This window comes from Poeciliopsis prolifica, unplaced genomic scaffold (genome assembly GCF_027474105.1).
Source record: "Poeciliopsis prolifica strain line A6 unplaced genomic scaffold, Auburn_PproV2 SCAFFOLD005, whole genome shotgun sequence".
Lineage (NCBI taxonomy): Eukaryota > Metazoa > Chordata > Actinopteri > Cyprinodontiformes > Poeciliidae > Poeciliopsis > Poeciliopsis prolifica.
Window position 1 is genome coordinate 14,265,587 of NW_026562380.1, and position 14,141 is coordinate 14,279,727.

Below are 14,141 nucleotides of genomic sequence, written 5' to 3' on the forward strand. Positions count from 1 at the left end.
GTGACAAAATGATCAATTTATAAATTTAATAAACAGCTTTTAAATATATATATATATTGAGATTTGTTACGGATAAAAGCAAATTTATTTAAAAAAAAGTGACGTTGTAGACGGGTCGGAATCGGAACATTTGACAAACGTAATCACGTCACTGCGATGAACTATGGGAACTGTAGGAAAATACAGTTTTCGAAAAGCTTTATTTGTATTTGCAATTTACAAAAGCATTTTAAGTATCATCGTACCATACGAAAAAAACGAAAATACACAATAATTAACAACAACAAAACTATTTATTTGTGGAAAATAAATATAAAATCAATTAAAACGGAAGACTAATAAAATAGAAGTATACAGAATAAACATGCTATTAATCGACGAGGACATTATGCGACTTAATTATAAAGTTAAAAAAAAAAATCTAAAATGAAGCTTCAGTGTCTGGATACAAATGATTTGTGCATTGCACGTGTATGGGAAAATAACAATATACAACGCAATACAAAAATACAAATAATTAAAAGCAGTACATGTTTTTTTCTACTTTTCACAGCGTGATACAATTTTTTTTTACTAAACATACGTTGCAATATTGTTACTGTTTTTTTTATATAACTGTATGCGATTTTTCCTCTTTTTGCCACTTTTTCTCCATGAGTCTATATTTTTCCCAAAACAAGTCAAGCAAAATACTTATTTTATTATGCACATGACCCGTATTATTTTCAGACAGCAGAAATACATTTCCCAGGTAACCGTGCAGCTGTGAAGTCGCGTCTCCATGACAGCCGCGCTATTGTTGTCGTCGTTGGTGCTAGTTAGCATCGCAAATTCTCAAATAGTTTAGACTCTAAGAAAGACAGACAGGTGAATATTTGACCACATTCGACAGCTGTTTGGTGTAGCCAGACTAAACCGACGATGAGTCAAATTATACAAGTGCTCCGGCACCACCTTCCTCTCATAGTGCGTCTGTGTCACCGTTCATGCAACGCTAGTTAGCTCATTTTCAAGCGTAGCCTCCCCCTCCAGCGTTAGCCGCAGCCCCGTCCGATATTCCAGATCCAGGCTTTTACCTGGTGGGTACCTACAGGGCGACTGGAGGAGATGTTGGAGCTCCCTCTATGCTGTTTGCAGAGAGTCGAGCGAGAGGAGGCGGGGATGAGAGACGTGGTCTCGAGCCCTTGAACCGGAGAGAAAAGAGGATGATTTCACGGTACAACAGGAGACCAGTATCGCATAAACTTGAGATGTGAGTACCAAACAGTTTTTGTTTTCCCCACTGTGCTCTCTAAAGTAGTTGGAGATCTTAATATGAATTGCTCCAGTTTAATCATTCTCTATTTGTTATGAGTTTAATTATCGTCATGTAGCCATTTGCTATGTCATCAGTGTCAATATTAGTGGTAGACGAGAAGATTATGTTTTAATTGCCTGCTATAGGTACAGGCCAGTATGAGATTCTAATGGTATGATAACCTTGAGTGAAGTATCACCGTTTCAATGTATCTGTTAAAGAAGAAAGTATTTAACATGATCCAAGTGGTTTCTTTAAAACAGAGAAGTGACAGTTGTAAAAATAATCCACTGTATGGATTATCAGTAAAAATAATGAGATAAAATTGATGTTTTTACACAACCATAGCAAGGAGATATTAACTGCTAAATGCAAATAGCTGAGGGTCCATTCATTTTTTATTTTTCACACTGGAAATATTTCCAAATAGTCACACTTCTTTCATTCAGCTGACATAATGTGCAGCAGCAGGATAAGGAGATGAAATGCTGTTCTCTCTGCTCTATAGTTTAGCGAACTGGTTAGTCTGGCTGTTTTTTTATGGATCTTATTATAAAGGTCTGTAAACTACAGAGAAGGTATGAAGAAATATTTTTTTGTTAACCTTTTGAAACTTTGATGTACTTCAGTAATGGTAATCAGGTTATTCGCCATATTTTTGTTACAAGTGGTTTGTGGTACTATCTAAAGTGGTGCGAAAGCTTAGGTTAAGTACAATTATACAATAGATTTTGAGCTTTTGCTTTCATAGTGGAAGTGTTTAATGTCATTTACACGTTTTAGTAGTTCCCAGAGAGATGGTATTGTTTCAGTCCACCCAGTCCCACCTTTTTTCATGATTTTATGTTGTTTCAGTAGAAGAGAAACACAGCATCTCTCTTATGTCATCATGAAGACAAGCTGTGAGGTTTCATCCTCAAGTGCTACGTTGCCGATCATTTCTCAATGTTCCTTCTGCGCAGTCGTGGTTTGTCTCGAAGCAGCCTCGATCACCACCCTCTCCCTGAAGAAGCAGACGATATCAAAACCTCTCCGCATTACCTCCATGACCTGCAGGAAGCCGTCTCTGCACACAACAGGTGACCAAGTGCCTGCAGCCTTGAGTTTCCCCCCTTTAATGTTTAAACCTTTGCACGTCCAGAGCAAGACCGAGGTGTAGAACAAGTGTTTGCACAAAGTACGCAAATACAGACACTCTGGATATTTTGTAACTGTACACCGTCTTGAGCAGACAGCCAATTCTCTGAGCTCTCGCCATGTGACACCCAGAAGCAGCGGATTAATTAATATCACATTGCCTCCTTCAGATGTGCAGTCAAAAGGATGAATAATTAGGCAGGCTGTTAGAATATTCTATTAAGTTGACATTTGCTCCTTATTTCCACTTTGATTATATCTCCGTAGCCCCATTAAAGAGATTTATTTGGCATTTAAATTTATATTATTAGACTAGTTTTGTTTATTCATGTGAAACATAGAACCAAATAGGTTTGGCTTAAAAAGTCTTTGAGCATTATCATAGATTTTGAACCCTATGCACATTTCTTACAGGAGATTCAGTGCCTTGCTTAATATTTCTGCTTCTTGAATGTTAGTGTTACACTATTTCACATTTTATCCTCAAACTTCAATGCGTTTCACTAGGATTGTGTTTGATAGACTTACAAAGAGGAGAAGTGGAACGTTAATGGTACTTTTTACAACTAAACATAGAAGTCTTATGGGCATGGTTTCCATATGTCCAAGCCATCAGCTTCGCACATTTAGAGACTCAAAAAGTCAAAGTAGTTCGACCTCCATCAGATTAGTTAGACAACATCCGTAAAAAATAAATTTTGATAGCTGTTAAATTTAAGTCTCGACTTTGGCTGATTGAAATAAAAGATTAGTGTGTTTTCCATTCAGCTCGCAGACATCTGCTGCCTCGGACCACTCTGACTGCCCAACCGTCATCTCTGTTTCACCCAGCCAGTCCTGGTCCGGTATTCACAGCTCCACAGGAACCGGCATCTCCACAGAGAGGAGCTCCGTTTTCTCTTGGGGCTATGATGTAAGTCTGCTCTTCTTCAGAAAGAAATCTTGGCATGAAATTAAACCCGCCCCCAACCTCCGTCCGACCCTGTGAGTTGTAAAAGACGTTCCTTTTTTTGTGTTGAATGCCTTCTCTACAGTTTGTTCTGCTTCTACACAAGCATGCTGCCACATTTTAATTAAGTCTAACCAGCATTTATCACCTTTTGGAAAAATGTGTGGGAAACAGAAACAGTATCCATGTAATATACCAGATGGCTAATTTGTATGCGAGACCTCATTCTTGTTGCTTTGCTTTCCTGTTCTTTCTACATTAAACCTATTTTCAACTCTTACTGCTTTTAAGACAAATAATAACTCATAGTTCTACTCTTTTTCTTCCTCTGGCCTTCCAATTTTTCTATTTGAAATGATGGCTTCATCTGCGACAATCCATAGGAGGTTATTTTCTTAATAAACTCTGCAGAATCCTTGCAGATGGGACCAGAATGCAAAGCAGCTTTCAACAGTAGATTTAGCATACCAGAACAGAGGGATAAATATCTTCCCCGACTGTGTTTTTGTTTCTGCGTCCCGCAGGAGTTTGACAAGGCGGCATCGCGGCAGGTGCAGCAGATGTTTGATGAGATCGACAAGGAGCTGTATGAAGGGAGAGGCTGTGGGGGGGGGATACTCCAGGGACTACAGGACGAATGCCAGCAGTGGACCACATGCTTTCCACATCTTCGGTAACTTATCTGTTGTTTATCCTTCAGCTCGTAGCTTTTGTTTTGTTTTTAAAGTTTACTTTTTCATTTTCTCTGTGTTTGCATGTGTTTGTGTGTCCCTCAGGATCCTGGGGACTCAGCTTTTGTGTCCCACCGACGAGGGCTTCCAGTGGTACGCCACTCCAGGGACAGTCAGTGGTGCCAGCAGCCCATCAACAGACAGAAAAACTACTGTAAAGAGCCAAGGCAAAGAGAAGGGGGCTGCAGAGTAAGTTTTGAAAACACAGACCCACTGGTTTACTGACTGATTGAAGAATTTCAGGCACTTCATCATCTCAGAGGTAGTTTTCTTTTGCTGGTGGTCACATCGAGTTCTTTTTAGCAAATCGAAAATGTTTCGTCTTCTTCATCAGTTCATTCAATCTTCATTCACTACGGCTAAATAGATTTGCTGAGACAAGGTTGACAAGGTTTCTCTGCAAATTTGTTATTTTAAAGCTGTTATAAATAAGTCCTGACTGACTCTAGCTCTGTGACCTAAATACTCTGCCTGGTTTATTAAATATTTGGGCCAATGTCATGTTGGATATTTAAAATATACAGATGAGACTCCAGAGTAGTCTGCACAAGGCTGCAACACTATCTGACTAGAACGCTTATTGACTGGGTTGGTGTGATCAGATCAAGTTGGATGTGCATATGCATGATGTACTGCAAAAAGCCCACTTCTTGTCAAGTATTTTTGTCTAGTTTTTAGCGCAAGCATGTTTAAAATAGGAAAAAATAACTTTCAAGTAACTTTTTAGCAAGAAGTACGAGTTAATTTTAAGTCAGTAATTCAAGTGTACTAAAATAGTTGCTATGGAAACTAGACCAAAAACACTTGGTAAGTTTAGATGTGTTTGCATTGTGTCTTTTCTGCATCTCAAGATGTGTATTAAGACTTATTTGCTTTCTTCAATGTTTTTATGACCGTATTGAGAATCCTGCAAAAATAATTAGAATAATGTTTTCCTTTTTTGGAAAAAAAATAGATTGAATATTCAAGGCAGGAAAGCTGCGCTGATCAAAGAGTTTGATGGGCCTCCTAACAGCGAGCCCAGCATCTACGACCAGCCGAGAGTGATTGAGGTGGAGGGTGTAATGGAGGAATATCTGGCTTTTGATAGCCAGGACTTGTGAGTTGTCCACATTCATAAATTACATAAATCCCAAAAGGTGAGCAAGTGCTTTTCTCTTTGCAGAACGAGTAAAACGAGTATTTTCTTTCTCCAAAAGGAATGAGGAGTGTCATGAGGAATGCCCGGAGTCTGTTCGAAGGAATCACTGCCTGCCCCCGGTCTCACCGTACCGCTGCCGCCGGCAGGCTGTTCTCGACCTGCTGTTTGATGATGTCTGGCGGGAGCTGGTTGGTTGGATGAAAGAGCTGGTTCAACGTCACTGGGAGTGCTGCACCTCCCGTAATGCTAAACGTTTCTACTTTTATAATAAAGTTGAACTTTTACGCACACAGAGTTCTTTCATAGTGTAGAAAAATAATGGAATTTGATTGCAGTCATATCAGGATGTGTGTAGAAGAAGAACCTGAGTGTATGGGAGAATATTTCTGTTTCCAGAACTATTCTTCCTTTCTTCTAACCTTCCTTGTGTCATTCCTCTCTTTAGTTCCTTTATTGTGTTATCCCTCTTTCCTTCTTTCCAGTTTTTTTTAAATATATTTTTCAAAAATATTTGCCATGAATTTGAGGAATATGGGAAACTTTTGTATTTACTATTTTCATACGACAAAGTTGCAAAGTTAAGTGTGAAAAACAAGGACATTTTTAAAAGTAGAATGTGTTGAAGCTCCATACATTAATAGCATTAATATATGTTATTGAGTATTAATGTTGATATGTTATTGGCAGATGACGAAACTCTATCCGGGAGCCTGAGCCCTGTGCAGCCAGATGCTCTGAATCCTGTCATGCTGCTCTCCTCGCTGCCCTCCGCGCTTCCAAAACTCGGTCAGAGCCGAGTGCCACCGCTCATGTCTGGACAGCAGCTCCAGGTCAGTGGCTTAAGAAGGTTTAGACATGAGAGGCTGCTTATTTCATAAATGTCGGTCTAACTTTTTCTCAGTCTACTTCATTGAAAACAATTTGACATCGACAACCTGGTAAAAACCCCTATTTGAGCCCTGATAAAGGAGACGAAAGGCTTTGTTTTCTTTAAGCAGCACATAATCACAGACATTTTTATTCATTTATTTATGATTTGATTTTGATTGTTTATTATTTGGAGGGGAAAAATATCTTCTGTTAGAAGAAAGTTGTTTTCAACAAAACAATCTTTACTACTGAATAAAATGTAGCTACATTGCAGGTTAGATTTTTTTGAAACTATTCTGCATCAGCTTATGATCCTACCACAAAATATGGATTTATTTTAAGACTATCTGAACGTCTTTACGGCAGGCGGTGCCAATCAGTTCGGAGAGGTCTGTGACTGAGGCAGTAAGTAAAGCGTTTTCAATCGGGACGTCTTGTATTCCCCAGAGTTTTAATTCCTGCCAGTTATTCTTTTCTTTCTCAGTCAGTCTGTTTCAGTCCCTTTATTCTAAAGTATTTTTGGACTTGCTGTTTTTGTATATTTTGCCTTCTTAACTTTGTATCACTCTACTTTCCCCATATCTGCTGTCTTTCTTCAAACATTGCAATCCTCCCTCCCCCATCCCTCTTTTCTAAAGAACACAAAGTCAAGGGGCTCAAAGCACAAGTCCAGATGGAAATCCAAAAATCAGAAAAGGCCTTCAGCTGTATGTAACTCTCCTGCTTCAAGCCAGAGCAGTAGTGGGATGTGTGCACGCCATCTGTAGAAGCTCATTATCCTGAATATCTGTGCTTGTGCCTGTTGATTAACACCAAAGCATCCCCACTGTTCATCTCTTTAATCATCTTCAACGCATTTGTGAGATGCCCAACTTTTTTTTATTCTGATGTTTTTCCATTTGAATCTTTTTGAATGTTTACTGAAATTATCCGTTTGGTGATTTCGCTGCATGACGGCTGTATTTGGAAGTAGCTAGCTGGGATTCTCCAGGGATTCCTCCCTTTGTTTTTGTATCCCGCTTCATCGTCTCTGTCCTTAAACCACGCTTCTCAAAATTTTGCATGTTCCTTCTATCTTGTTATTGCCGCTCAGTCCTGTTTTTCCTATGCTCAGGCTGGCAGGACGCCTACAGGGGCAGCGGCAACGCAGCACAACCTGAACGACCTCATCGTGATTCACAGCATCCCCCTGCAGCAGAGAAACCTGGCTGTGCTGGAGAGAAGCCAGTAAGAAGACATTTCACCCTTAGCAGAATCCCATTTTGCAGTAGAAGAGTTGCGAACGCGTCTCGTTTCTGTTTTAGAGCAGTCAGTCAACCATGCGTCTCTGTTCAAACACAGGGATATGGAGGAGCGCCCGTCTCACAGGCCAGTCTCTAGCGCCATCCCATCCAGCAGACCTCGTCCTCGCAGAGCCCTGGAGCAGAGCTCTTCCTCTTTGTCCCGCCAACTGCCGTCAGCTCGCCGCAGAAACGCTCCTCCTCGAAATTTGCTGCCGCTTGTTCCGAGTTTGAGTCAGGCCGGGTCAGGAGGATACCTGGATGAGGTTATCCGTGGGACACGACTGTGAGTTGAAGCTTCGCAGTAACCCTGCTGCACACCCGGTCACTTTTTTGTTGGTTTAATGTAAACAAATGTCATTCAGAGTCATGCCTCTGAGTTATCTTAACCCGTAAATATGAGGCGAATTTTGGATAAAACAAATTTTGATCTAATTTTCCATCCGTAGCAGTTAAAATCTTAATGAGAGAATTAGGATACGTTTGATCTTTAAAGTCGACTCTAACTGTTCATAAAATGTCAGCGTCACAGAACCACAGCTGTCATTCTTTCAGCGGGAAACAATTGAACTTTTCAAAAAAATTGAAAGTGGTCCACCTCTCTCCACCAGAACCACACCCAGTGACCGATTAACATCTCCGCTGGTGGCCCTGAGCCGCAACACTCCCCTGCCCCCCATCGGAACCGGAGACACTGAGTCGTCGCATCCAGGGCTGCTTTCAAAGCTCACACAGGTACAGATGTCAGCACCACAAATATGGCTGGTGTTATTCATCCCCGACATGTCATACACTGTGTGGAGCTGTGCAAAAATAGTCATGCCTCCTACACGTTTTCACTTCTTGTCACTTCATAACATCGAACTTTAATGGATTAAGCATTGCTCTGTGAAATGCTTAAAGCTTAAGATATTACTACATAGCTGTTAATTTTGCACCAGGATAGTATGCGTTTGATATTTTAATCCCTGCAGCGTCAGAAAGGCCCTTCCAGCCGCGCCCACAGCGCTATAATCGATGAAGCTCAAAGTTCCATACCAAGGGATCGTCACCACATACTAGACGCCTTCTCTCGTCCCAACACAACACACACATACAGGGTGAGAGATTTATTTTTTTTTGTTTTTTTTGGATTCCCCAAAGACTGAAACATTGCTTCTATGTTTTACTGCAGCCTTTAATGTGTTATTTGCATGTTCCAATTGAAGGCTGTTGTGATGAACCTCTGATTTTGTCTTTCAGTCAGACACTCCATACCGGAGTTCCTTCACTGTGCTGGACAACATTGGGCAGGGTCGGCCAGGAAGAGCCTCTGTAGCCACAGGTCAGAAACACAGTTGTTCATAACCTGGAAGATTAAACACATCATCTACTTTAGTTGCTCATAACCTCTTACGCTCCATTATACTGAGCAGTTCAGCTCATTTTAAATCACGCATCTTATGGTTGAACTGCAGCTGCAGTCAGGGCTAGTTTATGCTGCATGAATGCAGCGTCAACTTTTCTTCTCGCATTTACACACTTTTTCCTTCCACTCAACCTTCAGTTGTAAGCTTCTTTATAACCGTGTGAGCAGCTTGCTTCTTTAGCAAATTACTTTTGAGATTTACTGTTCTATTAAGTGACCACTCTTCCAAAAGCTACAATTTCTGTATCAAATTGTAATTGTCTTTGTTAAATTTCTGAGTCTGAAATTTAGGTTTGGGTTGGCTATGAGCCAATCACCAAAATTAACAAAAACACAAATATTTCACTCTTTAACATTTACTTTTGAATTGTATTGTTGAAAGAAATGTGTAATTATTGGCATTTCTCAGTTAGTTAGAAACTCACTTCACACTGGAGTGTTTTTAATAGCTTTACTTTCTATTAGGACTGTGTTTAATGACTTCCATATTAATTTTAATGTTTTTCTTCAGACTCTCTGGGAATCGGTGTGACCGGTGTCAGTCTTGGCATCAGCAGCTCGTCTTTCTTGGACTCGTATCCTCACCCCCTGCTGGGGCCCTCGCCCATCAAAGACGAAGAAGAGCCCGAGGCACAGAGTCCTGTCGCAGGTCAGTACAGTAACTCGACTGAACTCAAGTCGGGTCATCTTCTGTCTGAATCATTACATTTATAAACAGCTCAAGTTTATCGTCGGATGTTCCTCCGTTTTCCAGCAGCTGCTCCCGTTCCATCTCGCTCCTACACTTGCGGTGGCGTCTCATCCAGATCCAGCAGGCCTGGCTTGTAGTTTCCCCCCCCCCTTGATCTCAACGACCTCCCTGCTATCCATCTTTACCTGCACCATCTCTGCCCTCTGTCTTGTTTCAAAGTGGTTTGTTTTTGTTGATTAAATTCAAGGCCTATTTTTCTTTTTTGTATTTCAGAAATCACCTTGTGGGCCTGCCAAACATAAAAAACGACCAGTCTTTGTACAGTATGGGTCATACGTGTCAGTGAATGTTTGATGAGAATGACTATTTACGGAAATATGCTGTATAAAATGGCCTCCTATGTGTTGCTGTAAATGTTAATGACTATGCAGGGAAACCTATAAATCGTATCTGCTCATAGGACATAAAAAAGCACCTTTTCCTTCCCGCTCTGATGTCAGGGAGCTTCATACTGTATCAAAATCCAACCGTCCCTCATAAAAACAGCGCCGTCTCAATGGCTCTCCATAATCAAGGTGCTTTTGCTGGAATTATTCTACAATGTAGGAATCTTATAATATACAGATTTGTAAATAACAAAAGGAATTTATTCATGGTGTCTGAACAAAGTGGTGTATTTAATATTATTTACTTGCTCTTTGTTTGAGCAAAGCCAACTGGTTGTACTTTGACGAGTAACATCAGGGGTTAGTGAATAGTTTCTTTACTATCTTTACAAAGGGATAACCTTTTTTTTCTCCTCCTCAGTCCTATAATTTGTTTTGTAATGAAAATAAAGTGTATAAATTATGTAAACACATGCATTTATTAATAGAACTTTTACAACACATTACAAGAAATAAGAGGATTTACATGTTTGTGTAGGCTGAAACAGTTGCAATCAGTTATTCTTAAAACATTTCTATTTTTGTCTGAACTAGAATAACAACATAAAAAACTTTTTTTTTTTCCCCTCCTCAGATTTATTTTTTGGCTTTTTTTCCTTTTTGTGTTTTTTTGCCTTTTTGTGAGTATTTTGCTTCCAGATCTGACAACAAACTGTTGAAGTTCCTCTCTCTGGACTGCTGGTTTTTCTGCAAAATTGTGGAAGAGATTAAAGTCAGGCCAACTGAGCAGAATCCATCGCATTTCTTGTAGATTGATGCACGTAGGGATGCGATACCTTTAGCATCATGACAAGGCTCTCCTCATCCTCACCAAGTCCCATTTCTTTCTGCATTTCCTCTGCTTCTTCTCGCTCCCGGTCAGCCTGAAAGATCAGTTACAACCAACGCTGTTAGCAAAGTGAAAAGATAACAGAAGTTCACCTCTGAAACGATTCAGTTCTCACCCTCTTTCTCCGGGCTCTCTTCTTTGCCTGACTCTCCTTCGTAAAAGCTCGGAAGGCTTCTACTTCTCCGCTCTCGATGGCAGCCTGGATGATGCAGCACAGCCTGGGCTCGTCCTCCTGAGAGCTGCAGAGAGCCGACGCCGTGATGGCATCCATATCCCCCTGGTGCTGCACGTACAGCCTGATCACGTCCTCCCGCTCTTCATCGGACCCCTTGTACTTCTTCTCAAATTCGAGGATGTCCTGCACTGTGATCTAGGAGAAGAACAGAAAGCCGGATCATCATGACAGGTAGCATAGTGGTACAAGTCTTGGAGGAGGATTGAGTAGACGTTAGCATAATATATGCAACCTCTCTCTTTTTTTGACAGAATTTACAGGTCTATTTTAGACTGAGTTGTTTCTTATTTTGAGAGAGGTTCACAAGTTTTCCATGGGTTTAGGACCAGAGCCTTTATACAAGCCTGCTTTATCAATTCTATTTGGTCCTTGCTGATTAAAACTAGGACACATTTTAATGGTCAGAACAAAAACATCCAAAGTGTCACTCTTCTTTTGGAATGGATAAAGTGGGTTAACACCAAGCTTCTAGGATAACGCCAACCAATGTCAATAGAACTCTATTCCATTTCTGATAAGAATAGTTGCAGATCCAAAAAGAATCACACCACAAAACGTGTTGATGCAATTATGTGCTTGTGCTTGTCCTGCAAATTGTTTACTGAGATGTATCCAAATATTAGTGGGCAAGTATGAATATTTTGGATAGAAAAAAAATTGAGTGACAACTACTTCTAGCCTTTCCTTTCAGTATCATTCAAAATATTTTTTGTTATGGTTACTGCAACAATAAAGAAACACTTTAATCCACATAATAACTGAAATTATGTTATCGGTGTATATGATTGATAAAAGTAAGCTGATAAGGTTTGGGATTAATAAATACACATATCTGTATTAAAACAGCTTTGAGACATGTCCATCGGTTGTTTCTGTGAATGCGCTGCTTTTGACCACTGTTGTACTTTAGTACCTTGGGGAAAAGCAGTCTCCAGTATTCTTCCCAGCAGCGGTCCTGACTGAGCACGTCCGACTCTTCGTCCACCAGCCCCTGCTCATCATACACGGCCCTCTGCTCCTTGTCGCTCAGCACCGCATAAAGCTTCCCGAGGACCTACGGGTACATTTTTACACTTAATCTGTACCCGTGAATTTAGAAACATTTCTTGTCAGCATTGGAACTCGATTATTAAACGTGTCGGTGCCGCCGCACTGACGGAAAACCCGCAATACAGATGATACTGTAGAGCTACAGTTGGGTTTTTACATTAGTTGTGGCAAATATACAAGTTAGCTTCAGTTTGCTAAGCTAGTTCCTAGCTTGCCAGTTTTGAAAGCTGACCTGAAACTTCTCTGTGGCTTGCGGGTCGTCTGGAGCCCTGTCTGGATGGACCTTCAGCGACACTTTGTAGTAATTCTTTCGGATGTCTGCCTCACTCGCCTCTTTGTTTATACCCAGAACCTCGTACAGGTTGGAGGTGTTGAACAGCTCCCGACACCGCTCGAGCAAACCCATCGTAAAAGAAAGAGTTCTGGTTTAACCGGGTAAGTTGGCACAGAGTCTAGTCGGTCACACGATCTAAATAGATTATTTGACGCCAATACTTAGATAATTGCTCAAGTATTCTGCGGGTCCTGAGCTGTTAATGTCAGTTTGGCGCGCTGGCCTATCCTTTACATCGGTACGTGCAGAGACGTGCTTACGTAACACTGTACGCGTTCTTTCATTGGTTGTACTCAGAGAGTGCCCTTTTTTACGTAGCATTTTTTTCCTGTTTCACCCATCTGCCCTCCATTATTACACTTTATGGATTAATTAAACTGCTAGGTAAAGACATTATTAATTAGTAAAATATGGAAAAAAAGTATGAAATGAATCTAACAATCTCTGAGGTTCAAACAATGTAAAGAAGAAAAAAGAAAAAAAAAAATCTAGACTTACCCCTCATGTCTTTATCCTGACCCAAATATGACCCATTTCAGATTTTCTCAGAGTCCAGCAAAATTTTAAGTAACATATTTTGCTATTAAAAAGTTTTATGATGCCATCAGACCATCCAAGGTTTTTTAGAAGAGAAACTTGTCCCACAGCATCCACATGTGAATTCCTATCATGTTGCTGCAACATGGTTAAAGACCTTTGTTTCTTTTTGACACCACAAATAGAAAATATGAAAAAAGAAAAGTAATAAGTTTGCATATAGGGAGAAAGGTATTAAGAAATCCAGAAAACAATAAATAAAAAAATAAAATGAACATATAAATGAATAAACTCAGATTTCCCTAAGTTACATATTGAAGTACTGAAGCAAAGAGTGGAATGTCTTGATGCAATTTGCCACCCAGGAATACACAGATACCTTAGTATTTATTGATGACTTTGAAGCAGCACAAGAATACATCAAAGACAATGAGGCAAGCCACTAGAAATTTCACACTGCTTCATGTGAATTTCAGGATGCATGCCATACTAAAAAGGCCTTTTCTGTCCTAACATCACAAACATAACCATTTAAAATTTTGCTGGGCAACATATGGTGTAGATGAATTTTGCATGGAACAAGGGATAAATACTGAGTGTGGTAAAGCAGTAATGCCCACTTTTAAGTACGGTGGAGGATCTGTGATGATGTAGCTCTGTTTCTATTCCAAAAGGCATGAAACATAATCATCATGGCATTTAGTCTTTCAACCACATAATACTGTGTTGCTAAATCGACACAGAATTAATTTATAAGACACACATTTAGTTTTCTTCCAGCAATTAGTGGTCACCATTCTCCCCAAGCCTATATACAAATAGAAAAAATAGAGACATGGTGTAAAGGTGAATATTTCTCTCTATTTGTGTTCCAACTTATCCTGTTGGGATAATGGAGGGGGGGCTGTTCAAGTTATTAACAGCAGGGTTATAAATAATTGTGCCAGCAGTTATTTTGTTCAAATTTTGTATTTTAATACATGGTCTTTTCTCCTTTGATCAATTATGTTTCAGTCAAAAGGGAAGATTTGTCTGAAACTTTCAGTGTGAGACTGCAACTGCAATAAAACCTCAATTTATTTTAAGGCTTTTGATACGTCTTTATTGGGGCTGATCAAAAATGCATCCGGTACTGCACACTTATCATACATTGTCAGAAAATTTACACTGTAAAATACACTCTTTCAGTGCATTTGTTATCACCAG

The 14,141-nt window shown here is 40.0% G+C and overlaps 2 protein-coding genes across 5 annotated transcripts; one reads left to right on the plus strand and one right to left on the minus strand.

Moving 5' to 3' along the window:
- The first annotated feature begins 762 nt into the window (after positions 1–762).
- On the plus strand, positions 763–10,282 carry fam149b1 (family with sequence similarity 149 member B1). 4 transcript variants are annotated; one of them, XM_055029911.1, is made up of 17 exons: positions 763–1,252; positions 2,260–2,376; positions 3,203–3,347; positions 3,908–4,056; positions 4,160–4,303; positions 5,070–5,213; positions 5,314–5,495; positions 5,943–6,085; positions 6,492–6,530; positions 6,764–6,832; positions 7,240–7,352; positions 7,467–7,691; positions 8,017–8,140; positions 8,380–8,505; positions 8,648–8,729; positions 9,325–9,462; positions 9,568–10,282. In XM_055029911.1, exons 1-17 carry the CDS (start codon positions 1,125–1,127, stop codon positions 9,639–9,641), a joined length of 2,142 nt encoding a protein of 713 aa, XP_054885886.1. In that variant the 5' UTR covers positions 763–1,124; the 3' UTR covers positions 9,642–10,282. The 4 variants fall into 4 exon arrangements, with proteins under 4 accessions (XP_054885886.1, XP_054885887.1, XP_054885889.1 ...); XM_055029912.1 differs by having other exon boundaries at positions 9,571–10,282; XM_055029914.1 differs by lacking the exon at positions 6,764–6,832.
- Positions 10,283–10,346: 64 nt separating this feature from the next.
- On the minus strand, positions 10,347–12,645 carry dnajc9 (DnaJ (Hsp40) homolog, subfamily C, member 9). The gene is made up of 5 exons (XM_055029916.1): positions 12,297–12,645; positions 11,928–12,068; positions 10,895–11,149; positions 10,727–10,813; positions 10,347–10,637 (listed from the first exon to the last, which is right to left on the minus strand). Exons 1-5 carry the CDS (start codon positions 12,468–12,470, stop codon positions 10,527–10,529), a joined length of 768 nt encoding a protein of 255 aa, XP_054885891.1. The 5' UTR covers positions 12,471–12,645; the 3' UTR covers positions 10,347–10,526.
- Between the last annotated feature and the right edge of the window lie 1,496 nt (positions 12,646–14,141).